Source organism: Mauremys reevesii, linkage group 1 (assembly GCF_016161935.1).
Source record: "Mauremys reevesii isolate NIE-2019 linkage group 1, ASM1616193v1, whole genome shotgun sequence".
NCBI lineage: Eukaryota > Metazoa > Chordata > Testudines > Geoemydidae > Mauremys > Mauremys reevesii.
In genome coordinates, this window is record NC_052623.1 from 160,252,067 (window position 1) to 160,277,207 (window position 25,141).

Sequence of the window (25,141 nt, forward strand, 5' to 3'; positions counted from 1 at the left end):
TCTTCTTCAGGTCTGGGAAAGATACTCAGGGCTGGTCTACACTGAAAACGGGGGACCTCTGGCAGACGTGCCTGCGGAGGTTCCACTGGTCCCGCGGCTCCGGTGGACCTCCCGCAGGCATGACTGCGGAAGGTCCGCTAGAGCCGGCAGCCGCCCTGCTGGCAAAATGCCGCCCCAAGTGCGCGCTTGGCGCGCTGGGGTCTGGAGCCGGCCCTGGCTTTGACAGTTGTGCAGCCAGATGGGTTTGGCCTGGTGGCTTTGGATGGCTGGCCTATATGGCTACAGGTGAAGGAGGAGCAGAAGGATGAATTCAAGTAGATATTTCTGAAGGGCATTTTCCTGGAGCAGGTTCACGTGGATAAGAGCCCTTTATGGTCTCAAAGAATTAGCAGTGACTGGTGGGACAAGAGGGTGACTCAGAACTGGGATGACTGGCAGCAGCAGCAGAACTTCAGGAGGCGGCCAGCTACTTTCCTATAGAGACCCATGCAGAGCTCACCCTGGAGCTGCAGCAGCAGAACACCAACAGGAGAGGTCCCCTCAGCATGGAGAAGTAGGTGGCCCACACCCTCTGGGAGCTCGCCACCTCTGATTGCCACTGGTCGGTGGCTAGCCAGTTTGTTGGTAGATCAACTGTCAGGCCTGTTGTCATTGAGGTTTGCAGTGCTGTTCAGAGGGCGCTGCTGTACTGTGTCACAAAGCGTGGCAATGCACAGGAAGTTATTGATGGCTTTGCACAGATGGGGTTCCTGAATATATAGGGACTATTCTTTGCCCCCCACACCACATCAAAGATTTTATCAACAGGAAGGATATGTCTCATTGCTGCAAGGGCTGGCTGATCACTGTGGAAGGTTCACAGCTATTAATGCCAGGTGGTCTGGAAAGGTCCATGATGCCAGGATCTTTAGAAACTCAGGCCTGTTTTTGCTGGAATGAGCAAAGGGAACTTTTGCTGTCAGGATACCATAGACATTAGTGAAGTTGATTCCTCCTGCCATTCTGGGAGACCCAGCTTTCCCTTCTGCCTCCCTGGCTTATGAAGCCTTTTACCGGACACTTTGGGAAGAAAAAAGTTGACTTGTAACTATATCATGTGTGATTGCTGAATGAGAGCAGAGTGTGCATTCGAAAAGACTGAAGGGAAGGTGGAAGCATCTCATGGCAAGGCCGGATAATATGCCTCCTGTGATAGCTGCTTGCTGCATTTTGCACATCTGTGAGAGCAAGGGAGGGAGCCTCACAGAGGGAAGGGAGGAGGAGGTGGAGAGACTTTCTGAATATTATGGACAGCTGGAGGGAGGGAGAACCTCTGCAAAATGCCCCAACTGGTTAGGGAAATAGAGTCAGGGATGTGTGTTGCTCCTACTTTGAGGCCAGGGATATTTGTGGATAATGAATGTTTTGTACCCAAGGAAATGACTGAAAAGTGTGTGTATTGATTTCAGGAGGAACTGGCTGAAAGCCCATGCTGTTGCATGGGTGTAATTCATAGTCATGTGTAAAAATGCTGAAAATCAGCTGACAACTTAACAATTGGATAGTAGCAGACTGCAAATCCCAGTGATGATTGAACCTGATGAAATCCTGGACAAAACCCTCAACCATGCTTGCAGCTGCTTCTATTGCTTCACACTGACTCAGACGTTCTAGGATTCAGAATGACACACACAGAGAATGATAACCCTGGAATCTTATTATATAGATTAATACTATGGGATGGATATTCTAATGATGTAAGAGAGTTGTCCCTCAATTAAATTTTTTAGTGTTGGTGGTATTTGTTTGTCATCCCAAATATTCTTATCAAGTGCATTTCCCAAGCTGACACAAACTTTCTTCATGTCCTCCTGCAGTGTCTCAAACCACCTTTTTCTAGGTCTTCCTCATCTTTGTCCTGGGATTACTAGCTCTTGTACTCTCTGGCCAACATATCCCATGTCTCATTGTCTCAGATGATCCAGCAAATGACATAGTTAATAAATAACACGCCTTGAATAAAAAAAGAACATAGTGAATGCATCATGTGCATCAGGTCCCTCTCCAGAACCATGCATGCCATTCTGATTCTTTATGAATGCTCCAGGAACCCATCCCTTCACTCCTCTGTCTTCATAACCCTTTATTGGGATACAGTCACTACAGTCCCTCAGCAGCATCTTTTGCTTCACTTGGAGGATTGCTAGTCTTTCAGCAGGTGATAAGGCCCCTGTATGTGCAGGCTGTAGCATTGCAGGTGCTAAGGGAAATCAGAAAAAGCACAGGTAGTTATTGTCCTGTGGCTTGTCTCCATGCTAACAATGATTAAAAGTTTGTTTTCTCCCAGTTTGGGGGTCCCATTCCCATCTGCTCTTCTCACTCTGAGGTTCATTTCAAGATGAAACGTTTTCCAGTGTACCTTCCCCCTGGTATAAGGCCTGTATCAAAGGCCGGGTGAGTTGGTGTAGCAGGGACGGAGGAAGGGCAAGCAATGGGCAGATTATTAATTGCTTGTGCTCCTCCGCAGGCTGGCCATACATTGGAGGGTGTTACTAGAAGGCATGTCCCCAGGAGACACAGAAGGGGCTTGTTCAAAGAGTCAGCGGGCAAACCAGGAAGATATGCAGTGCAGCTATTTACCGGGATGTTGTCTCCCCAGCTGGTGCTTGACTGGAAGGGAAACATAAGTTATATGAGTGGCCTTATGTTCTCTTTTATTACCCCTGTCACAAAGTACACTGCAAAATAAACTTTTGCGGTAACTGGTGTGAACAAGGGGTTAACAATGCTGTGGGAATGACTAAAAATAGTCATGTTTGCCTTTTGGAATGTCCCTGTAGCCTGATTTTGGCAATTTACCTCATAAAATGTAAACCCTGAAAGTACATTGTCTGCTGATTTGTTTTCATAAGGGCGTTCCTTGCAGAGTGCGGCCCTAACAACTCAGCGTGGGTTAGGGTGACACAAACTGCCTCTTAGATTGTAAATTCCTCCCTGTCTCCTCCCTGTTCTGTTCAGCATGAGTTCAGCTGTTGGCCTTCAACAAACAGGGCCAGGTTCTCTTACCCCTCCTCTCCCTGAGTAGTAATTTACTCCAAAAGTTGTCCTGGCCCCATGAACTTCTTGTGGCGTAAGGTCCCAATCCTGCTCTGATTGAAACCAGTATCAAAACTCCCTTGGCTTCAAAGGGAGCATGAACCGGCTCTAAGGTACTACTCAAGAGGAGTAAGAGTATGAGACTCTGGCCCAGTGATAATTATTTATTTCATTAGGTAACATGGAAAAACTGCACAAAAAGTTACTTTCAAAGCTCTACGTCTTTATAAATCTACAACAACACAGGAACTGCTGCACCAGAAAAGGCCAATGATTAAGGCTGTGAGTTTGCAACGGAGGTCGCAGAAGTCATGGATTCTGTGACGTTCCGTGACCTCCATGAAATTCTGTAGCTGCAGTGGACAGTGTGGCTGACCCCAGGGCTGCCAGAGCAACTGGCCCTGGAGCCAGCTGCTTAGGAAGCCCCAGTGCCAGTGTCGGCTGCTCAGGTGGCCCCACAGCCAGCCAGACTGGCTGCTGTTTGAGCGGCCCCGGGGATAGTTGCACCAGCTGCTGCTTGGCGGCCCCGGGCAGCTGGCCCCAGAGACCACCCTAGCAGCAGTTGGTGTGGCTGGCTCTGGGGACTGCCTGAGCAGCTGTCCTGGGGCAGCAGAGCAGCGGCCAGAGTGTGGCCCCAGGGGTGGCCAGAGCTGCCAGTGCTCAGCGGCCTCAGGCATCTGGCCCCAGGGCCCCCCAGAGCAGTGGTTGGTGGGGCTGGACCCAGGCTCCCCCAGAGCAATGGTGGCTGCGGGGCCAGGGCAGCTAAGATTTAGTGAGGGGTGTTTATAGTAAAAGTCATAGTCATAGGCCATGAGTTCTTGTTTATTGCCCATGACCTGTCCATGACTTTTACTATAAATACCCATGACTAAATCGTAGCCTTAACCATGAACCGTGCACTCACTTCTTCCATCTCTGACACTGGCTGCTGTTGGATGCCTCAGAGGAAGGAGAAACACCCATTTTATGACTGTGTGACCCAAGCTGGCAATCCTCTTGTGTCCAGAAATGGGAGGACTGTTAGCTCATGAAACAGACTTAGAAATCTGGCACTTGGGAGTAGAACTTGTTGTTATTTATTGACTTGAATTTTACTGAATAACAAATGCTCTTAAAATATAAAACAAACAATATCTCTTCATTCCATCTCTTATATACCCAGCCCTTATGCTATAGACTAATGCCGCAGATAATGATGTGTTTGGGGGGTTGCTAGTGGTTAATTACCATGACATACCGTACTTTTTGTGTTCTTGGAGGGGGGTGAATGGTGAGAATCGGAGAAGAACTGATGTGCGTCTCTGTGTAGAAGCCCATTCTGTAGTGATGGTTTTAGCGTATTTGATAGCAGGGATTAAATGGTATGCAGGCAAGTTGGATTTGGGCTCATTTGTGATTTGGGCTCCCCTTCAAATTCTAGTGGCAAAGTGCGAGTACTTCAATGCTGGTGGGAGCGTGAAGGATCGAATCGCCCTGAGGATGGTGGAGGATGCAGAAAGAGCTGGGCTCATAAAACCTGGAGACACACTCATTGAGCCAACATCAGGAAACACAGGTAGGAACTGGATTTGTGGCCCTGCATTTGGACAGCATGGTAATGGAATAGAATGATGGCCTGATATTTATGAAGGGGATGGGAGGGAATGGAATGGAAGCTTTTGGAACCTTTCAGCTCCTACTATAATGAAGAGGGGAAATGAGGCTTGTTAAACCTTTTCTATTAAATGCAGTTTTCCCTTCTCCAGTGCCCATTTGACCCCATCTGTTGCTGATGTATTCATGTTTGCAGGGGAAGTCTGATTAAGAAAATTTGCCCCCTTGCCTGAGGTGCAGTTGCAGACATGTGTGTTACATTGTTTTACGTGCTTTAGTCTGGAAATTAGCCTCTGTCCTTATAACTCTGTCTCTGTCCTCAACTCACCCACCCCAACCCAAACTGTGCCTACATGTTGCAACACACCAGAGGAAGTGAGATCTCAGGGGTGATTTAGTGCTGAAATTCCTAGATGGGTTAAAACCGCACCAAGGTGTCAAAACTGCAGAGCCAGTGTCTGGTAATACTGGGCAGTTCACTAACAACGATGCATCTAACAAAAAGCTCTAGAGGAGCTGACGCACGTAAGGCACATTTCCTGGCTGTGAGGTTATTGAATAGTTAGAGCTAGTTTTCACAGGGGAATTTCCCTGAATTCCCCCAGCAAATAAATAGGCTTGGAAGGATTAGAAATGTCAGTAAATATTGATTTCACTGTACACGCACACAAACCAATGGAAAAATATTTCCATCACTAACAATCCAAATTTACAGATAGGCAAAGTAAGAAAAATGCTGCTTGAGACCTTATTATAGGCAAAATCCAGTGATCTGTTACAAATGGACAAGTGACTGAACAGTAAAAGCAGGTGGGATTTGATGGTAGAAAGCTCTTTACATTGTATATTTTGACAGGTGATGTGGACAGTTTGTGTTTTAGTGGCTATAATGCTTTAACTTTTTGAACCTTGGTCTCTACTGTCATTAAGTCATTCTCTTACCCTGCCCCCATAACGTTCCACAACTTTGGTCATTTAAATGGCTACAAATCTTTTAAAATGCTTAAAAATAAACATCAGTATGATCCATCACAATGTTAGCACAAATAAAAATTGAATTTTGCCAAGCTTACAAATATATCGTCGCTTCTTCCATATCTGCCTTATTTAGCCTCAGCTGGCCAGGAACAAGCTAGGGCCAGTTCATGGTTGGGAGAGAAGGTGCAGGAGCTTTTCCCCATTCTTTGGCTTGCACAAGAAGATAACACAACTGGCCAGGGCTGCACCCTTCCTATTTTCCTGGTGGAGTGCAGCACCCCCAAGCAGCTAGGGCTATGGGTCTCTCTCCCCCCAACCCCTCCCACTAGCAGGCCAAACAAGACCAGCATAGTTGAGGGGGATTAAACTGCACCCTATACAAGGATGTAGATGCCACAGAGCTCAGGAAGGAATTCTGCACCCCTGAGGCAGCATTCCTCCTTGTACTTGCCTAGGGGTCGTGTGACTCCACACTGCCTCCAACACTGGGCTGTGCCTGAATGGCATAATTGAGCTCAGAGTCAGGGCCTTACAGTGGAATTTCTTTGTTTTTCTCTTATCTGACCATTTGATCTAGCTCTAATAACTAAAGCTATTTCTACCAATCCTCTGACAGGCTGCAGCCTGGATTTAACCTCCTGCGAGTATCGCAGACTTTTTCGACAGCATGTCCTAGTACAGAAGCAATGTTTCACGCCTGCCCTGCGCATCCTCTTGTATCAATTCAGAATCTAAAGCCTCATTTGCCTTCCCCAGCCAGCATGGGAACAGCTGGCTCGGTCAGTCATTCAGAATGGAATTAGAGCACAGATACACTTTGCCAACTAGCCATGGAGTGAGATTGGCGCATGTGCAGCTTTATCCCACAAGTTAGACTGCTGGGGGCGAGGGGCGTTAAGCAGACCGGAGGAGAACAGAGAGCTGTCTAAGCGTAATTATATCTTTTCTGTGTGAAACGACACATGTGGGAAAACAAGAGACTGGCGCTTTGCTAAGTGTAGAAAAATGCTTCTGAGCCTTTCCAGTCCCTTCAGTTTGTATGCTGTGAAAATACACTGCTCTTCCCTGGTTCTCAGGGACACAGAGACTTAATTACAAGTAAGCTCTCAAGTTAGAACATCCTCCTACACTACGACTGTCAGAGAGCATGCAAAACGTCTAAGATGCTACATTGCTATTTAGCTTTTAAGTGCAAATTCATGAGTTTACATTTACCAGATTAACACAGGACGTGCAGGAGACTGTGACTGTCAGTTGACCTTGCCAAATGCTGTCATTGAATAATTCCCTTTCCTCCCCCGCTGCCTAGGAATCGGGCTGGCCCTGGTTGCTGCAGTGAAAGGCTATCGCTGCATCATTGTCTTGCCAGAGAAAATGAGCATGGAGAAGGTCAGAGTCCTTTATGGTATTACACTGAAATCCTGGGAATGGGGAAAGTTCTCTTTCTTGAGAACTAGTGAACCCTTTCCTATATAGGGTAACAATCCTAGTTACAAGTAATGGCATGTTTCTGTAGTTATTCAAAAGAGTTCGTTGGACAATGAAGCAGGCAATGATAATCTGACTGATTATCTAGTGTCAGCTATGCAGCTAGTGCAATATATTAGCCAAATATGGTACATTTCTGCACAGAGATTATGCAATTTTATGTCTCTGGGTGTGTGTGATGGTTAGAGCAAAGGAAAGGTATGCAGGGCTCCTTGGTTCTGTTTCCAGTTCTGCTGCCAACTTCTTCTGTGACTTTTGGCAAGTCACTTGACCTCTCTGTCCATTTCCCTCTGTGTAAACTGAAGATATTTATACTAACTTCATAGGAGTATTAACCAGATTTCTCAAGAAACCCTATCAAGATGGCAGAAATGTCATATGATCTTGTGAGATTTCCTCCATTTGGGGCAAAAATCTCACAATAACAGTTTGCAAGACTTTGGCGCCTTTGAATTCAGACCTGAATCCTAACCTCAAACCTCAACCCTAACCTCAACCTCATCTGGATCAAACGCCACCTCCTCAGCCCAACAGGAATAACAAATAATCAGAAACCGAAGAGCTCTAATACCTAGCTCTCCTGTTCTCACCGCTAGACAACAGTGCCTCTCTGTTGATAAACACTCATTTTCAGGTACTCCATTCCTGTGCTTATGGCCAGTTTGCTCTACCTGTATTCTGCGACTGTGCTGGGGCTGCCCAGTCCATGGTGTACATTAGAGCAGCCTTGGGAGTGCTCTAACATGTGCTTTGCTCCATATGCCCCTTGGAAACCAGCAAATAGTGCAGTGGATTCTGGTCCTGCCCCCCAGCTACTCCTTCATTGTAGAGGCTAGGAGCATGGCCAGGCTAGAATCCTTATGCCAGGCTGAGAAGGCCATCTGTATTTAGGAGTATTTTCAGGTGGCATTTCTAACCAATTTAAAGGCCCATTATGCTGCCAGAATGATGTAAAAGAGCATTAGTGAGTGTGACTGAGAATCACACATTGTATCTCTAAGCCACTCTAAATGTTAAATGTCTTATGAATGCAAAGCCCAGTCTGGCTTTTGACACTAACATGAATATATAGGTTCAGATTACTGGCAGTACAGGAGATCAGCTTTATTGTGTCTGCTTTATGATTTACAGGTTGATATACTAAGGGCTCTTGGTTGTGAGATTGTTAGGACTCCAGCCACCAAATTTGATTCCCCTGAGTCTAATGTTTCTGTTGCTCGGAGGCTGAGATATGAAATCCCGAACTCCCACATTCTGGACCAGGTAAATTCAATTACTTTTTGGGTTCTCTCTTTAAATCTGGATTGTACAGGATTGCCTAGGTCTGCTCATCTCTCTCATTCTGCTACACATCTGTAAGATGCTCAGTACCATTGTGGCACTTCTTGCCACTGCATTTCTTCTCCCAGACACCGATGCTCATTTTTATGGCACATGTGACTTGACTTTTCTTCCTTGAAGCATTGGGCTGCAAAAACAAAATAAGAGGCATATTCAGGGACTGTGGAAGCTGTGGCAAAGTTTTGGGGGTTTGAGCACTTTTTGATCCTGTTCTATTTGGAGAATGTTTTACCACCAGTTTAAAGTAAATTGTTATGCTTGAGAAAGGTTCCTGACTGGCAGCACTGGAAAAACATATGTTGTGTATATAAATAGGCTCATAGTGAAGGTCAAATAAGCCGCTTGTAGTAACCCATGCTACAGAATAGGCAGTGGTAATCTGAGCCCCACACACTGACGCATACATACAAGGATCACCTTCTCAGGGATGGTACGTTCTGCCACAGGGCTCATTGCAGGGAGGGAGAGGTTAGTTTAATCTTCTTGCCTAGAGAATCGTTGACCTCTCTACAGATTCTGCGAATGAGCTTCCTAGAGGCAGCAGCGTGGGCTTGTTGAGGACTGAGCTTGGGGCTGGAAGTTAGGCACTTCTGAGTTCTGCTCCTGGCTTCCTGATGACTCACTGTGCTGAAAAATCAGGAGATTTTTTTAAACAACAACAACAACAACAACAACAACAAATACATGGGGGGGGGGGGTTATGTGCTTTTTTGGGTGCACTCTGGTCACATTTGCAGGTTTTTCTCTGAAATCACGTGTATTCAAAACTCACTTTAAAAAAAAAGAAAAGAAAGCTGAGTTTCTCAGAAAATCGCTGGCCTCCAGGAGCTGGAGCTTTAAGAAAAGCACCAAATAGCATAAGAATTGGAACCACTGAACTAGAAACACCCATGCCAGAAGCCCTGCACCAACTGCAGGGCTCAGAGTTCTGGGAGCTCCTTCATTCCCCTCACCCCCTATCCCTGCAGGCCAGGAGGAAGCTAGGAGTGCTTGTCCTCTGGAAGCACAAGACGGGGCGGCCAGCAGCATACTCTGTCCCAGAAGGCATATGTCTAAGCAGGGCACAATGGTTGTGCCCCTTCATCTCCATGAACACCCGACAGTGGCAAGGGATCAGCACTGAGGGGAGGCACAAACAACATCTGTTCGATAGTGTCACAGCACTCCTATGAGCATAATTTCCTCTTCATGCCCACTTCTGGTCTCCGCCGGCGTGTTGCCTCCAGAATTCCCTTGCTCAGACACTACACCCCCCTCAGGCAGTTCACCTCTCTTGCCAGTCTTCATCAGGCTCTGTCTGTTTTGTTTTCAGTCATGAAGGAATGTGCCATCCAAAAGCATTGCCAACACCTGGTTTTCTATCAGCCTGTGTCTTCCATGCGGGCGTCGGATTGGGTTTAGGGGCATAGCTGAGGACAACATTCCTGTCCTTCTGTTTAGCTCCTCACTGGAAAACATACCACACACTGCAGTACCTCCCTAAAGTCCAAGACACAGAGTTACTAAACTACTAGGACTCTCTCCCTGGGCCTGCTTGGATTGTGGTGCCGTGTTGCGCAGGACAAGGAGGGGGCTTTTTATGCCTTGAGTAAAATCCTCCGTAGCTGTTCTTAGTTCAGCGTCTGTCCCACCCTGTTAACCGTAACATACACTGTTCTCTGTTGTAATAAACAGTACCGAAATCCCGGCAACCCAATGGCTCATTATGACACCACCGCTGAGGAGATCCTGGAGCAGTGTGAAGGTATTGTTTGTTCTATCTCGGCCATGGATGCACATGCCATATCCTTCTGAGGGAGCGTTCTGTTACTTTATGGACTTATTTATTTAAATGTATAGAAAAGCTAAAAAGGGACCTGGCCCCCTTGGCATAACTTTAAATAAACCCTGAGTGCAGCAATTTGAGATGACCCACCTCCCCCTTGAACAATTCCCCACCCTTGTAATTACCATTCCCCTCCATTTTCAAAAGCCTGGGGAAAGAGATGAGCCTTGCAACACAGCTGGGCTCATTTGGACCCTGGGAGGAAGCGAATTGCAAAGTAGTGGGTCCCTCATAGAGAATGGCTAACCAGCAGTCTCCTCTCTCTTGTACCCAATGGGGCTTCGGCTCAGCTGCCTCTGCTGCTCTCAACTGTGACAGTATGGCCTGGGGAACGCATGGACATGACAAAGTGCTGGATGACACAGTGGAGGTGGCCATCTATCTGCAGTTGTGGCATCACTGTAATGGGTTAGTTAAGAGGACTAAATGGCTCAAGAGGCCTCCCTGGGAATATCTATATGAGTAATCGGCATACTGTAGCTGATCCAGCAAAGCCATTAGTAAATTAAAATGGATCAAAACTTTGTGAGTGCTGCAGAGACTAATCCAGCTTCATTTGGTGGCTGGAATAGGCAATAAAAGAATTTCAGTCCTTGTCTAGATGGACAAAAATGGAACCCATCCCCAGTGGTGAAAAGAGTGAAAGATATAGAGAAAACAGAGCTCAGGTGCTTTAACAAGGTTAGTTGACAATGGTGGCAAGAAAGCCTGAGCCCTACCTATACTATAACGTGCACCATTGCTAGCCCTGGCAGCAGCCAGTAACGAATTATGTCTCATTTTTGCCAGTGTAGTTACAGCTTAAAACTCTCAGGGCCTGAGTCTACTCTCACTTCCACCACTTTTACATCAGTGTAAATACAATGACTTCAGTGGAGCTGTTCCTGGTTTATACTGATGTCAGAGCAGAATTAGGCTCTCTCTTAGCTGGATGCTAAGGTCAGCCAAACCAATGCATGCTATTGCTAATGTATCTGCAGCATTTCAACACAATGTAGTCCAAAAGGATGGAGTTACCAAGCTAGCAATCTATCAAAGTACAATGGGGTGAAGCTTATTGGCGCATCACAGCACTACAATGCTTCTGCTCACTGGCATGAATTCTGTCCAGTTTTCGACATGCACAGGTTTTCTGTGCACAAGAACATGTGTAAAATACCTACTGATGTGACATGCCAGAATAAACCGATTGTGGAGAACATTTCCGTCCTCTCTAAATGCTTCTCACCTCTTTTAACTACAGGCAAGGTCCACATGGTCGTGGGTGGAGCTGGGACAGGAGGTACCATCACTGGCATTGGCAGAAAGCTGAAGGAGAAGTGCCCGGAATGCAAAGTAGGTAGAAAGACTGACCTGCGCATTGAGCATTAGTGGCTACCTGGTGTTTTCCTGCCCTTTTCTATGACTAGAGAAATGCCCTTGACGTCACCTCTGGGGCGATGCCATTGACTGACTGCTCACTCACCTGCAGCTGGGTTGAGCCTGATTATTAGAGCGTCTATTTTCCACTTTTTCTGAACCAGGAAGTGTACGGATGCAGATCAATTTTGATAGTAACAATTTTCAGTTACTCTCAACGTGAGCTAGATTCAGACTAGTGACTTACAGGTAAAAGGCTCCACAGCCCCATCACTAATCCTTGAGACTTTCAGTTCCCCATGCTTCTAAGATTAAATTGTAAAGCTGATGAGAAGGAAAACTTCTGGGCAAAAAGGTCCCGTCTGTCTATGCCAATGGACAGGAATGTTCATGCATACCTTGGGAAGGAAAACGTGTTGCAGCCAAATATGGTTATATGAACACCAGTAATTTTTTCATTGGAGATGTTTCTGCTTCATTTTCGCTTGGTTCTTAGTGTGGCTAACAAGTGATTCTTCCCTTTCAGATTGTTTGTGTAGATCCCGAAGGCTCCATTGTCGCTCTGCCCAGTGAGCTGAACACGGCAGAGGACGCAACCATGGAAGTAGAAGGGATTGGACATGACTTTATCCCAACTGTCCTTGACAGATCAGTATGTAGCATTGTGACAAGCAATGGGGAAGCGGGGAGGGAGGGGATGGTTAGGGCTCTCAGACCAAACTGTCCCCACGTTCAGAAGTGTTCAGATCCAGAGTCCAGTTCTGGCCCATCACTAATTGTTGAAAGTTAGCTGAATTAGTTACCAACACAAAAGAAGCTATCGCTGGTGGCTTAGAACCTGCCAAACCCATGGCACATTTCTCCATATGTCTGACCTACATGAGCTGCAGGGAGAGGCCAAATTTAAGAGACAACCAGAAATATGCCGCAACACTGCACTCCATCGTTCTGTCTTGCTTTACAAACTGTCAGGCAGTTCTTATGGCCTTGTTAATAATGGGTCCCAGTGCTTTTCATTATTATCGTTATTTACTATTTGAATTCTAGTAGAGCCTGAAGGCCCTGACCTGGGGCAGGACCCGATAGTGCTAGATGCTATGTACACAGAGGTTAGTTCTAGACATATCATGCCCTAGCTGTAGTGTAGCTAGCTCACATGCTGGTAGAAGTAAAGCTGCAGCAGCATGGGCTGCAGTACTGGCTGTCTGCCGGAGTAATTACCAAGGGTTCTGGGTGGGCTCGGACAGCCAGTGCTGAAGCCCATGCTGCTGCAGCTTCCCTGCTACTGGTGCCTGAGTTAGTTAGATTAAAGTTATTGTGGGTATGTCTTTGCAAGCTGCACTCACACCTGTGATTGCAGTGTAGACGCACCTATGGAAGAGTCAGAGACCTTGCCCTGAAGAGCTTACAATCTAAAAGACACAGCAGGCAAACAGAGAGACAGTTACAAACAAACAAAAATTGCCAGAAACGCACCACAACATCGTCTCACTTTCTCCTTCACACAGCAACTCCCTTGCCCACCAGTCTGACCCCTACCCCGTTGCCAGTCAGAGTCCTTCACAGCCCTAGCTTAGCCTCCTTTCCCACTCCCCGCCTCCACAGGAAAACACTCAGACTGGTTCTCGGAGTCGCACACAAAACCAGAACCTCGGGTGTGAGCCCCTTCGTGTTTTGGATCTGGTTGAATAACAGCACTTGAATTTGAGCCCATCCCTAGGGTTTTGGCCTGAAATCTCTGCCAGAGCCCTTTGCAAGCCATCAGCACCACTGAATCTCTCCCTGAAGCTTAACCCTGGTTCAGCAAAACCCTGAACTCTAGCTTAACCTTGACCCCGACTGGGATCTGAACACCACTTCCTCAGCCCACCACTACTCAAAACATATTAGACACTAACACTTTTACTTCTGCAGTGTTGGCAGGAGCATATGAGGAATTAATTAATTAATTAAAATTCACTCCAGTGGAAGCTGAGGACGAAGCCTACACGTGCTTTGCCATATGTGTTCATTTTCAAGTGCAGCGGAAAGTGATTTGACGCCAGTGGAAGCTGCAGGTGCTAAGCACCTCTGAAAACCCGGCCTCCTGTACAGAGCAGAATGCACCAGAGGCGTGGAGCCCAAAATAACATGTCTAGGACCCTAAAATCTTTCTCTCCTTCCTTTCAGGTGGTGGATCTGTGGTACAAGTCCAATGACACAGATTCCTTTCTCATGGCTCGCAGGCTGATTAGAGAGGAAGGATTATTGTGTGGTAAGTTACTGAAGAATGTTATATCTGTTCATAAACATTTTCCATTTTAATTCCATCTTTTAATCATTTTAGACTAGAAAGCTCTTCAGGGCAGGCAGTGTCTGTGTTTTTGTGTCTTATACAGTTCCGAGCACATTCTCTGTGCTATACCGATGGGACCAGATCCTGAGTTGGTGTGAACTGATTTCATGGAGCTACAATGATTTATAGCAGCCCTGGATCTGACTCATGCTAAATAATTGTAATCTCATCTCATGTTCACACTTCTGCATAAGGAGAACTTCTGGGGCTACCTTTTTTTGGGTGCAGTGTCACATGAGCTGAGTGGAAAGATTAGTGGTATTCAGAACAGGGCAAACGGACAAAAACTGCAGCTCCACTACGTCAGCCATAGGAGGTTATATTTGCTGTCTTTGAGCTGTTGCCATATGATACTGGAAGGTGCAAGGATTGAAGCAGAAAGTTTTGAGATTTCCTGTTAAAGTAAGGCATTCTTACAGCTCCCAGTCCCTGGTGCAAGGAGAAATACTTTGTAAGAGAAACCGAACAGCCTTTCAAAATGAACAGTTGTCCTTCTTGTAACGATGCTGGTTCTGGTGAAACCCAACAATTCAGAAAGTACCAATTGCTTAAAGCAGGGCAGTTACAGCCCAAGGCTGGGGTTCCCAAGGCAAACCAAACCAGTCAAACAGAGAAGACTTCGGTTTTGCCCCACTGGCTAACCACAAGTCACACAAGCGATTCCCCTAGACTCTCCAGTTTCCCTGTATCACCACCAGTGCCACTCATTATGAGGACAAATGGTTATGAAAACCAATACCCCAGTACAAGAAAAAAGGTTCTCTCGATCCCAAAGGATCAAGCCCCAGACCCAGGTCAGTATGCAAATCAGATCTTACCCACAAATCATGCTATTGCCAATCCTTTAGAATCTAAAATCTAAAGGTTTATTCATAAAAGGAAAAAGATAGAGATGAGAGCTAGAATTGGTTAAATGGAATCAAGTACATATAGTAATGGCAAATGTCTTGATTCAGGCTTGTAGTAGTGATGGAATAAACTGCAGGTTCAAATCAAGTCCCTGGAGTACATCCACAGCTGGGATGGGTCTTTCAGTCCTTGGTTCAAAGCTTCTGTGTAGCAAAGTTCCTCCAGAGGTATGAAGCAGGATTGAAGACAAGATGGAGGAGCTGCAGCAGCTTTTTATAGTCTCTTGTCATGTGGCCTCTCTTTGTTTCAAAGACAAGCATTTGGGCACATGGCAAGAACAAATCTCAGAGTTCTGTCCATAGGCATGTCCCATGCATACCTTGCTGAGTCACAAGGTGTATCTGCCTTCTCTCAATGGGTCAACTGTATAGCTAATGGTCCTTAATGGGCCATCAAGCAGGCTAGGCAGAGCTGACACCAACTTGTCTGGGGTGTCACCCAGTAGCACAGCATAAGTTTGAAATACAGACAGTATAGAGCTAATACTTATAACTTTAAATACAAAAATGATACATGCATACAGATGGCATAATCATAACCAGCTAACCATAACCTTGTCTTATTTCAGAGTAGCAGTCGTGTTAGTCTGTATCCGCAAAAAGAACAGGAGTCCTTGTGGCACCTTAGAGACTAACACATTTATTTGAGCACAAGCTTTCGTGGGCTACAGCTCACTTCATCGGATGCATAGAATGGAACATATAGTAAGAAATATATACACATACAGAGAACATGAAAAGGTGGAAGTAGCCATACCAACTGTAAGAGGCTAATTAATTAAGATGAGGTATTATCAGCAGGAGAAAAAAACTTTTGTGGTGATAATCAAGATGGCTCATTTTAGACAGTTGACAAGAAGATGTGAGGATACGTAACATGGGGAAATAGATTCAATGTGTGTAACACTTTATTTGACCCCCTTTATACAAGATTTGGTGCCACTACAGGACTTTGGTTGCAACCATGATCTATACGGTCAATAACGTCACACTTGTGCAAACGCTGTTTACAGATGGACATCAGTGCCACTCCACAAGGCATTGGTGCAACACAGCTGACTGCACTCTCAGCCTGGGCCAGATGCTCACGGGTTCAAATCCAATACCAGCCAGTACATGGGTTCATGCTGATAGCTAAAGAAGTAGCGAGAAACCACAACTTCCATTGAAGTCAAGGGAGTTGCAGGTGCTCAGCACTATTGAAAAATCAGGACTCTTTTATTTAGATGCCTACATTTGGATTTAGGTGCCTAATTTTAGGCACCTAAGTCTGAAAATGTTACGTTGGTATATATGTAACACGAATATATAAGAAGCAAATTTTTAAAGGTATTTTGGCTCCTGACTCCCATTGATACCAGTGGGTGTTAGGCACATAAGTACGTTTAAAAATTGGCCTTAAGGGTCTTCCGACACTCAAGGTTATCTCAAGAGATATGTTTCCACATTTCAAAGGACAGCATCTGCAAGTCTAAAGAAAATTGCCATATAAATGAGAAAATAACAACCTATGACTAAACTTAACTCCTAGTGGCTGAGCTTTCAGGTGATAGACAATGAATTAAGCACTTTTTCTACATTTGCTAGAGTACTGCTAGTTTACAAAACTGAATTACTGCAACTCACTCACTTACAAAATGTCACTTGCACTCAGAAGCGTTACATTCATACTGTAATTCCGTTTGCGGTCAATGGTGTCACACCAAGGCCAAATTTGGTTCAGAAATCCAAAGTGCACATGGACTGAGGACTATGATGACCCGTAGTCTTTTCTATGCTGAAATATTGGCAGGTGAGAAGCCAATATTACCTGTGAGAAGCCAAGGACCTTTTTTTCAGTTACACGCAGGAAAACAAAAACACACAGATGCGCGTGCGCGCGCACACACATTCACCGCCCCAAACGCCATCCCTGGCTGGTATCCCATGTGTAATTGTCATTTTAATTTTCCTTCCTTTCGACCATTTATTTAAAGTGCACTAAGCACTTGTAAAATGTGTTAGCTCAACGGCTCTGGCGAGTGAAATGTTCTCTGTGCCAACAAAACAGGGGCAGCATGGACAAGTTGCTCCCAGCCCGCCCCCCTGCCTCTCACCTGAAAGGGCCGTCTCAAAGACTGGAAGGGAATTTGGTCTCTCTGGCTAGACCCTCAAAGAAATGAAATCAATGGAAGTTAGATGCCTACACACCTTTGAGGAACTGGGGCCGTGGCCTTTCAATCCTTGTCCTCCCTGCGGACACTGCTCACAGAGTGATGATGGTGCCATTTGCAATGGGGCCACAAACAGGACTAGAATCACCACTCCCATAATCCTTTCAACAGCACTCGCCTGCACATTCTCCTTTGGTCACTATCTGGTCTCTGTTGGGGCTAGGGGCTTACAAGATTATAGGCCCGATTCTCCTGTCCTGTACACCAGTGTCACTGCACTGGCTTTATTGGAGTTATGCCTGATACACACTGGTGCCGGTGAGAGGAGGATCATGCCCTAAAGGTTCAGTGTCCCATTACCGAACCCTGACCCAACTGTCCCCTGCCTGTCACTGCAGGGCATCACCCTAGGCCACTCTGTGATGATATGTTATTGGCTCATGTACTGTTAGCTCTTGTGTGTGTCTATTTTCTTGTTCATTCGTCAGGTGGCAGCTCCGGCAGTGCAATGTCCATTGCTGTGAAGGCTGCCAGGACTCTTACGGAGGGTCAGCGCTGTGTTGTCATCTTGCCCGACTCTGTCAGGAACTACATGTAAGACTCCTCTTCTGTAGTGCTTCCGACCTGCTGCTTTCACTGAGGTGACAGCGTTGCAGAGTTCAGCCATATCAATGGAAATGACATTCACGGACCAAATGAGCAACGTGGCCATACAAAAGCTTTGCTGTCACATGGCCAGTTATTATTGTCTGTGGCAGAGGGGAAATTACCTCAGTCAGTAGAGGAGGAAACACTATGGACCCACTTCACTACTCTGTTTTGCCAGGGTAACACCACTGAAAGCAGGTACACGTAAATCAATGGAGTTACACCAGCATAAAACTGGAGTGCTGAATGAGACCATAAATAAGGAGTCAATTTACCTTCCTCACGGGGCGGGGGGCCTTTGCATATGGACATTAACATAAGAGTGCAAAACATTATGGTGTAATGGTAAGAGCAAAGGGCTGGGAGTCAGAATGCTTGGATTTTATTTCACTCATCACTGACGTACTCTATTATGCTCCAGGAAAAATCACCTAGGCTGGAATTTTCAAACTTGGGTGCTTAAACTAAACTCAGGCACCTAAATAACTGGTGTAATTTCACCTGCTCCTCCCATTCACCTCAAAAGGGGCCAACATCAGCTGATTGATCAAACTATGGGAGCCATGGTGAAACACTAAGGCCTAATGCATTTAAATCCCTCCCCTCCTCCTCCCCCTTCCCCCCCGATTTCTTGCTGGGTGCATTGCAAACTTTTTCCTTGTTCTTTGCTGATGATTTCTAGGTCCAAGTTCTTGAATGATAGGTGGATGGGCAAGAATGGATTTCTAAAAAATGTCCAGGAACACAAGCCTTGGTAAGGTTCTACTCCCTTCTACATTAACTGCCCTCATTGGTAGGGAAATAATCACTCTGCATTTGGAAATGATCATCTATTTTTAATTTTCTTTGAATAATTCAGTCCCTTTGAAAAGCTAATCTAGTCCGGGGGTTCTCAAACGTCATTGCACCGCATCCCCCTTCTGACAACAAAAATTGCTACATGACCCCAGGAGGGGGGACTGAAGCCTGAGCCCGTCCTGCCACCCTGGACAGGGGGAGATGGAGGCAAAGCCAAAGCCCCACTGCCCCAGGGATGGGGGGAAGCCCAAGACCAGCCTGTAATCTGAGCCCCACTGCCCAAGGCTGAAGACCTCAGGCTTTGGCCCCAGACAGTGGGGCTTGGGCTTTGGCTTCGGCCTCTGGCCTCAGCAAGTCTAAGCCAGCCACAGTGACCCCATTAAAATTGGGTCGTGACCCCCCCCTTGGGATCCTGACCCACAGTTTGAGAACCGCGGATTAGTCCAATCCATTCCAACAAGATTAACGTGTGACTCTCTTTCAAATGTTGGTTTCCCTGTTCATTGGTCTAGTCCATAAAGGAGGAGGATATTTTCTGCAGAAATTAATTCTTTCATACAGACCAAGCGCTTGTGTCTGTCTACAGTGAAGAACAATTTGGAATGAATTTGTAGGTCAGTGTCAAATGTCCTCCCCAACAAGGCTGCTCTCAGCAGATCTGTGGTGACAATTGTCATAGACGATAGAGATGAAGGGCCCTTTTAAATATCTCCATTTTCTATTCAGGCAGGAAACATAAAGTTTCCGTTTTAGATTAATGGATTCTAAGGGCACAAGGCATCATTATGATAATCTAGTCTGACCTCCTGCAAACCCAGGCCATAGAATTTCGCCAAGTGATTCTTGCAGTGGAGGGAATTTAGTCTTCTCCACTACATAAGTGAACACTTTTGAGCCCAATAACTCATGGTGGTACTACAGCATAGTTTTTAGAAAGACAGTTAATCTCAGTTTAAAACATCCTTTGGGATGTTGCTCCAAAGGTTAACTAACCTCATTATGAAAAAGAGTTGTATCTTATTTCCAGTCATGGGTTGTGAGTATCATAGGCTGGGGGAGGCTGAGCCTCCCCAAACAACCAGGCATGGCCCCGCCTATGCTCTGCCCCCAGTCCACCTCCTGCTTCTGGGCTCTGCGGCTCTTCCCCTGTGCCATGGCCCCGGCTTGGGCTGGGGCCGCACTGCCCGCCCTCCTGGGGCTATGGGAACAGTGGGGTGGCCCTCCAGGGCTGAGGGCACTAGCCTGAGGCAGGGGCCGGTGGCTGCAGTGGGGGGGCTCTGGGTTCCAGGGGGGCATGGAAGGGGCGGGGCTGGGAGCTAGCCTCCCCAAGCCAGCGATTCATGCGCCACCCATGTTTCCAATTTGAGTTTTTCTAATTTCGGCTTACAGCGATCAGATCTTGCTTTGCCTTTGTCTGCTAGATTGAAGGGCCCTTTAACATCAGATGACTTCCGAGGTGCAGTTTTCCTTCCATTCAGAGAGAACAGGAATCGTCCAGAAGCCATACCTGCTGCGCTGTAGGACTCTCTTTTTGTGCTGGGGCTACATGCTCCAGGCCTTAAGAAACCAGGGTACAAATGAAAGAAGTGAAGTCAAGGGGGAATACACCCCTTCTTACAGTTAAGCACTTGCTTAAGGGCTTTGGTGGACCAGGGACAGTGTGCTCAGCACTGCAGGCTCAAGCCCTGAGTCAGGAGTGACACTTGCCAGAGTACACATCTGAGCTCAGGTGTGGTGACCTCAGTCTAAATCTGCCTATACTGTACTGTAGTCTGTATCTGAGAGAGCTCTGTCTAAACAAGACAAGGAGCAGCTCAGACTCAGCCCCACGCATGCCTCGTGCTTGTGAATAACAATAAACTGCTGTCATTTTCCTATAGGTGGTGGAATGTCAAGGTGCAAAAGCTGAATCTCTCAGCCCCTCTGCTTCTTGTCCCAGAGGTCAACTGTCAAAAGGCAATTCAAATCCTCAAGGAGAAGGGCTATGCCCAGGCGCCAGTGGTTGCTGAATCTGGGTATTTCTTTTACTGGTTGGGTGGATGCTTATGTGAATGAATAACAGCAATGAGGAAACCAATGATGAAGTACTTTATAGTTGTACAATAAACCTGATTCATTCAGTCCCTTCAATACACTTTTTAATGTACCATTTAAAAACCTTTATGGTAAAGGTAAAAATAATGACACGGGCCTAATCCTGAGAGATGCTGAGCCCCACCGAATGGCATGGGCGTTGCACATGCTCAGCACCTCTTAGGATCAGCTAAACTATATTGTTTCAAATCCTCATTTTTGCTATAGTCAGTAATAATAGATGTGGCCCATCAAGTAAACGTTACATAAATTAGCAAAGAGAAGAACTGGCCGGATCCAACACCCACTGAAGTCAATGGGTGTTGGACCAGGCTCCTAATCAATGAAGTGTACAGCAGAGGTCAGGCGTGGATATGAAACACACTGGCAAATGACAACCAGTGCCCATTAGCTGTCTTTTCTTCAAATGTTAAATCCCGAGCTGCAAATTTCAGACAATAATTGCTGTTAAAAACACTTCATTAGGGAGCGGATCCCCCTCCTGAGGATGCATGTTTTAATGAAACAGCTACAATAGCAGCTGGGGGTGTACAATGGAGTCCCTCACTGGCTAAACAAGTTGAGCTTTTCCTGCAGCACAGTGTGTCTCAGCTAATAATGATCTGGCCCCAGGCTTTGGTTTGGAGATGGAACATTCCCAGTCTGAAATTGTATCCCCATCTCTCTGTATTAGCATCTAAATGTTGTGCCATTGTTGTTTCCTTGCTATGCACTTTGCTTGGCAGCTTCCTCCCCTACCAGATGGTACATGAGTCAGAACTATGTTCTCCTGTGGTGGAAACTGATTCTAGTACAGGAGGATAGGCTCACCCCATAGCCCAGGAAAGAGGAAAGAAAGAGATGACCCAACAGTGCGCTGGTTTTCTCAGCCTTGTTTTTACTGTGACACTCCAAGAAATGACAGTCCGGAAGACATGCACCCGCTAAAAGATGCTCAGATGAACTAAGGGCCACCTCCTTCTCCCATTGAAGGCAGGAAATTTTGTCATTAATTTCAAAGGGAGCAGGATTGGTCCCTAAACGCTGTTTAGCCATTTGACCACCTCAAGCCTGACCCTTTGCAAATCTCGCTGTTCTCTTACAGTCACATTTTGGGACTGGTGACTCCCAGTAACATCCTCTCCTCCGTGCTGGCTGGAAATGCTCAGTTCTCAGACCCAGTCATCAAGGTCATCAATGACCAGTTTTCAAAGGTATTACAGTTATTATTGATTTGTTTCAAATAGAGCCCAGAGGTGAGCTAGGCACCCCTCAACACAGAAAGAAGGCATGATCCCCAGTCCAAGGAGTGGGAGGGGAGAGAGTGGATGGGATGAGCAAGAGGGAGAGACAGAAGATGAGAGGTGATGGGACGGGAGTGTGGAGAAGAAGAAGGGACAGTTGAAATGAGAGGGGAAAGAGGAGTGGGGACAGGGAATTGAAGTGGGATAGAGAGAGAATGAGAAAAGAATCTTACCGAAATGACACAAAGCCTGCCTGGATCTGTCATCTGAGGTTTTTAGGCAAGGAAAAATGCAAGGATAGTGTTTAGTTGGAGAAACTTGAATACTCCATGAGTAATCCTCATATCACAGATTTATGATCAGTGCATTTTTGCCAATTCGGCGACCTGCTCCTGCTCCTGCTCCCACTCATACCATGGCAAACAGCTGCTGCTGAAATGGTAGAATTCTGCAATTGGCAGAGCTGATCCTATATATAGTCTGTGTTTCTGAAGCATTCCACTGTATGACTTGTCTAATTACAAGTTAGATTATGCCGGGCTTTCTGCAGATGTGCAAAGGAGGGAGAGCAAAAGGGGTATTCTCCAATTTCTCTGCTCCCATGCAAGGTCTGAGGATGACTACTGTCACTGGGCCAGATCCTCAGGTGGTATAGACTGACGTAACTCCAGTGGGGTTAACGGAGCTACTCCAAACTATACCTGATGAGGACGTAGTCCTTTGTGCTTGTTTTTGTGTTTCTCCCGCACACCCAAAGCTCCAGGAAGTGCTGCATCTGCATCAGCACACCTGTGCCTTCTGATACTCCCTTCCTACACCTCTATCCGGCCCCCCGCACAGGCCTGTGCTTTAAAAGTAAGAATTGAGTCTAATGCTGTCACAAAGTGAAGCATTTAAATGCCCTTTTTCTTTTTTTGGTCTCCTCTCTTTAGATTAGCCTGGATGACAACCTTGGAAACCTCTCTAATATCCTGGAGAATGATCATTTTGCTATAGTTGTACATGATCAGATGCAATGTAAGTATCTTTTAATGAGGAAAAGGAAAGAACCTCTTTAAAAGCCAGACTCTGACTTCTGCACCAACCAGATTATATGGGCTTTGCACAGGCATTCTCTGGGGGAAGGCTGGGGGAATGGAATCCTCACAATAGGGCCATGAAAGTACCAGCAGAGCAGCTGGGCAGTAGCACCTGCAACTCCTGCATGAGAGATTTTTCCCCATCACTCAGCAGAGTGATGGATCCACCGGCCATTCACCCCTCTCCAAAGCCCCATGCGTGGTAGCCTGAAGAGAGGCAGGGGGAGCCTGAAACACTAAGGTTCTTACTCTGATTATTTAACTAGCTCTACAGCTGGACACAAACAGATTTATTTTAGTGACGCCCTTCCGGCTATTGTAAAGTGTGTCATTTCTTGGCTAGATGATCAAAAGAGGAAGTCTGGTCTGGGGTAAAAAGGCACCAGACTGAGACTCAGGAAGTCAGATTTCAAGTCCCAGCTCTGCTGCGGACTGTGTGCGCGACTGTGGGCAAGTCATGCAGTCTCTGTGCCTCAGTTTCCTATCTCTCAACCAGGGATAACAGGGCTGCCTTCTTCTCACCTGTTGTCTGTTGGCATCATAGGTTCTTCAGGGGAGTGTCTGTTTTTACTATGTTCATGTACAGCACCCAACATAACAGTGTCCTGACCTCAGCTGGAGCCTTTGGCCAGGACTGTAGTAACACAGCCGCCATGGCTGAGTCCCCCATATCTGTGCAGCAGCAGCTGCAGAAAGGAGTTTGTGTGGTAATGCTGTTGAGAGCAGTGTTAATGCCCCAGTGGATTCCTAATAGGAGACCAGAGGAGAAGTGTACCATTGAGAATGGAGGAGCTGCCAGAGTGCCAGAGAAGAGGCATTTGCTAAGGGAACCACGCTCCCCACTTCCCTGCCCCTCCTGGGCTTGGACCCAAGAGCTCCCGTACGTTGTGCAGATGGAAGGGAGAGTGCTCTCTCTTGTCACTTCCTCTTTAAGATAGCAGGGGATGGGTGAGGCAGCTTGCTTAGCTGTGAGAAGGAGGGAATCCTGTGTGGGACTTCAGAGTGAGCCGTTAGGCCAATGAAAGAATGACCTGATGGGTATGTCTACACAGCAAAGAAAACCCTGTGGCTGGCCCATGCTGCTCGACTCAGGCTCACGGGGCTAGGGCAGTGGGGCTGTTTCATTGCTGTGTAGACATCTGGACTCGGGCTGTGCCCTGAGCTCTGAGAGCGCCCACCTCACAGGGTCCTAGAGCCCAGGCTCCAGCGTGAGCCCAGACGTCTACATAGCAGTGAAACAGTCCCTCAGCCTGAGCCCCGAGTCTGAGTCGGCCTCGGTATCTAGTTGGTGTGTAGACATACTCAAAGAGTCCCATTCTCCTCAGCTGAGACCTGGACTCAGAAGGGTGGGGTGAAGTTAGGTGATTACAGTGGGGAAAAGTTCGTTTTGTTATTCTTTATGAGTATTGCAATTGCTTGCCAGAGCAGGGCCGGCTACCCCAAGCAGCTAAAAAAAAAAAAAAAAAAAGCCACAATCAGCTCTACCGCTGCCGCTTCAGTCTTCGGCGGCAATTCGGCAGCTGGTCTTTCACTCCAAGAGGGACCTGCCACCGAATTGCCACCGAAGAGCTGGATGTGCCGCCCCTCTCTGTTGGCCACCCCAAGCACCTGCTTGCTGGGCTGGTGCCTGAAGCTGGCCCTGTGCCAGAGGCTCCAATCAGACTTGCCAGCCTCTCTAAGCTCTCTTAGCCATATTGGCCACTAGGGGGCTCATTGCTCTTCTGCCCTCCCTCATGCCCCCCAAGCACATGGTGTGCTTTGCCCGGCTCTGCTCTGTGTTCACACTCAGGCAGCACTTTGGTTTTCTGTGCCCCATTTGCTCACTACCATCTCAATACCCGCTCTGCTCACCAGGAACTGAGCCAGCCCGTGCGGGCCAGGCAGCACTCCATGGCTCTGCCCAGAATCATGGCACCAAGCGTGCTCAGGTCTGGGCTGGATTTTCCCATTTGGAGATGAGACCCGATGGGCAGTTCCTCCTGGTGGAGTTGCAGCGGAACCTGGCCCTCTCCTCCATCCCGATTAGCGTTCTCCAGGGCAATCTGGCTCCAATCAGTCTAGTGCCCCATTGGGCTGGGTGCTGTACAGATACAAAGTAAATGACAACGCCTGCCCTGGAGAGCCTCTGTAAATGAAAGAGTCAGGTTCTCAGGCTATGTACATACTACACCTTAGGTCGGTATAAGTTATGTCACTCAGGGGTGTGAATAAGCCACCCCCCTGAGTGAGGTAAGTTACACCAAC

General features: G+C 46.9%; 1 protein-coding gene across 1 annotated transcript in view; it reads left to right on the top strand.

Annotated features, from left to right (window-relative positions):
* The window catches only part of LOC120388810 (cystathionine beta-synthase-like), a 45,014-nt gene that overhangs the window by 18,034 nt on the left and 1,839 nt on the right, over positions 1-25,141 (top strand). The window contains exons 4-15 of the mRNA XM_039510902.1: positions 4,496-4,630; positions 6,956-7,035; positions 8,266-8,397; positions 10,150-10,219; positions 11,544-11,635; positions 12,186-12,311; positions 13,829-13,913; positions 17,544-17,649; positions 18,386-18,457; positions 20,382-20,516; positions 21,680-21,788; positions 22,751-22,835. Of these exons, the coding sequence (XP_039366836.1) occupies positions 4,496-4,630; positions 6,956-7,035; positions 8,266-8,397; positions 10,150-10,219; positions 11,544-11,635; positions 12,186-12,311; positions 13,829-13,913; positions 17,544-17,649; positions 18,386-18,457; positions 20,382-20,516; positions 21,680-21,788; positions 22,751-22,835 (1,227 nt within the window). The remainder of the gene's footprint in view (positions 1-4,495; positions 4,631-6,955; positions 7,036-8,265; positions 8,398-10,149; positions 10,220-11,543; positions 11,636-12,185; positions 12,312-13,828; positions 13,914-17,543; positions 17,650-18,385; positions 18,458-20,381; positions 20,517-21,679; positions 21,789-22,750; positions 22,836-25,141) is intronic.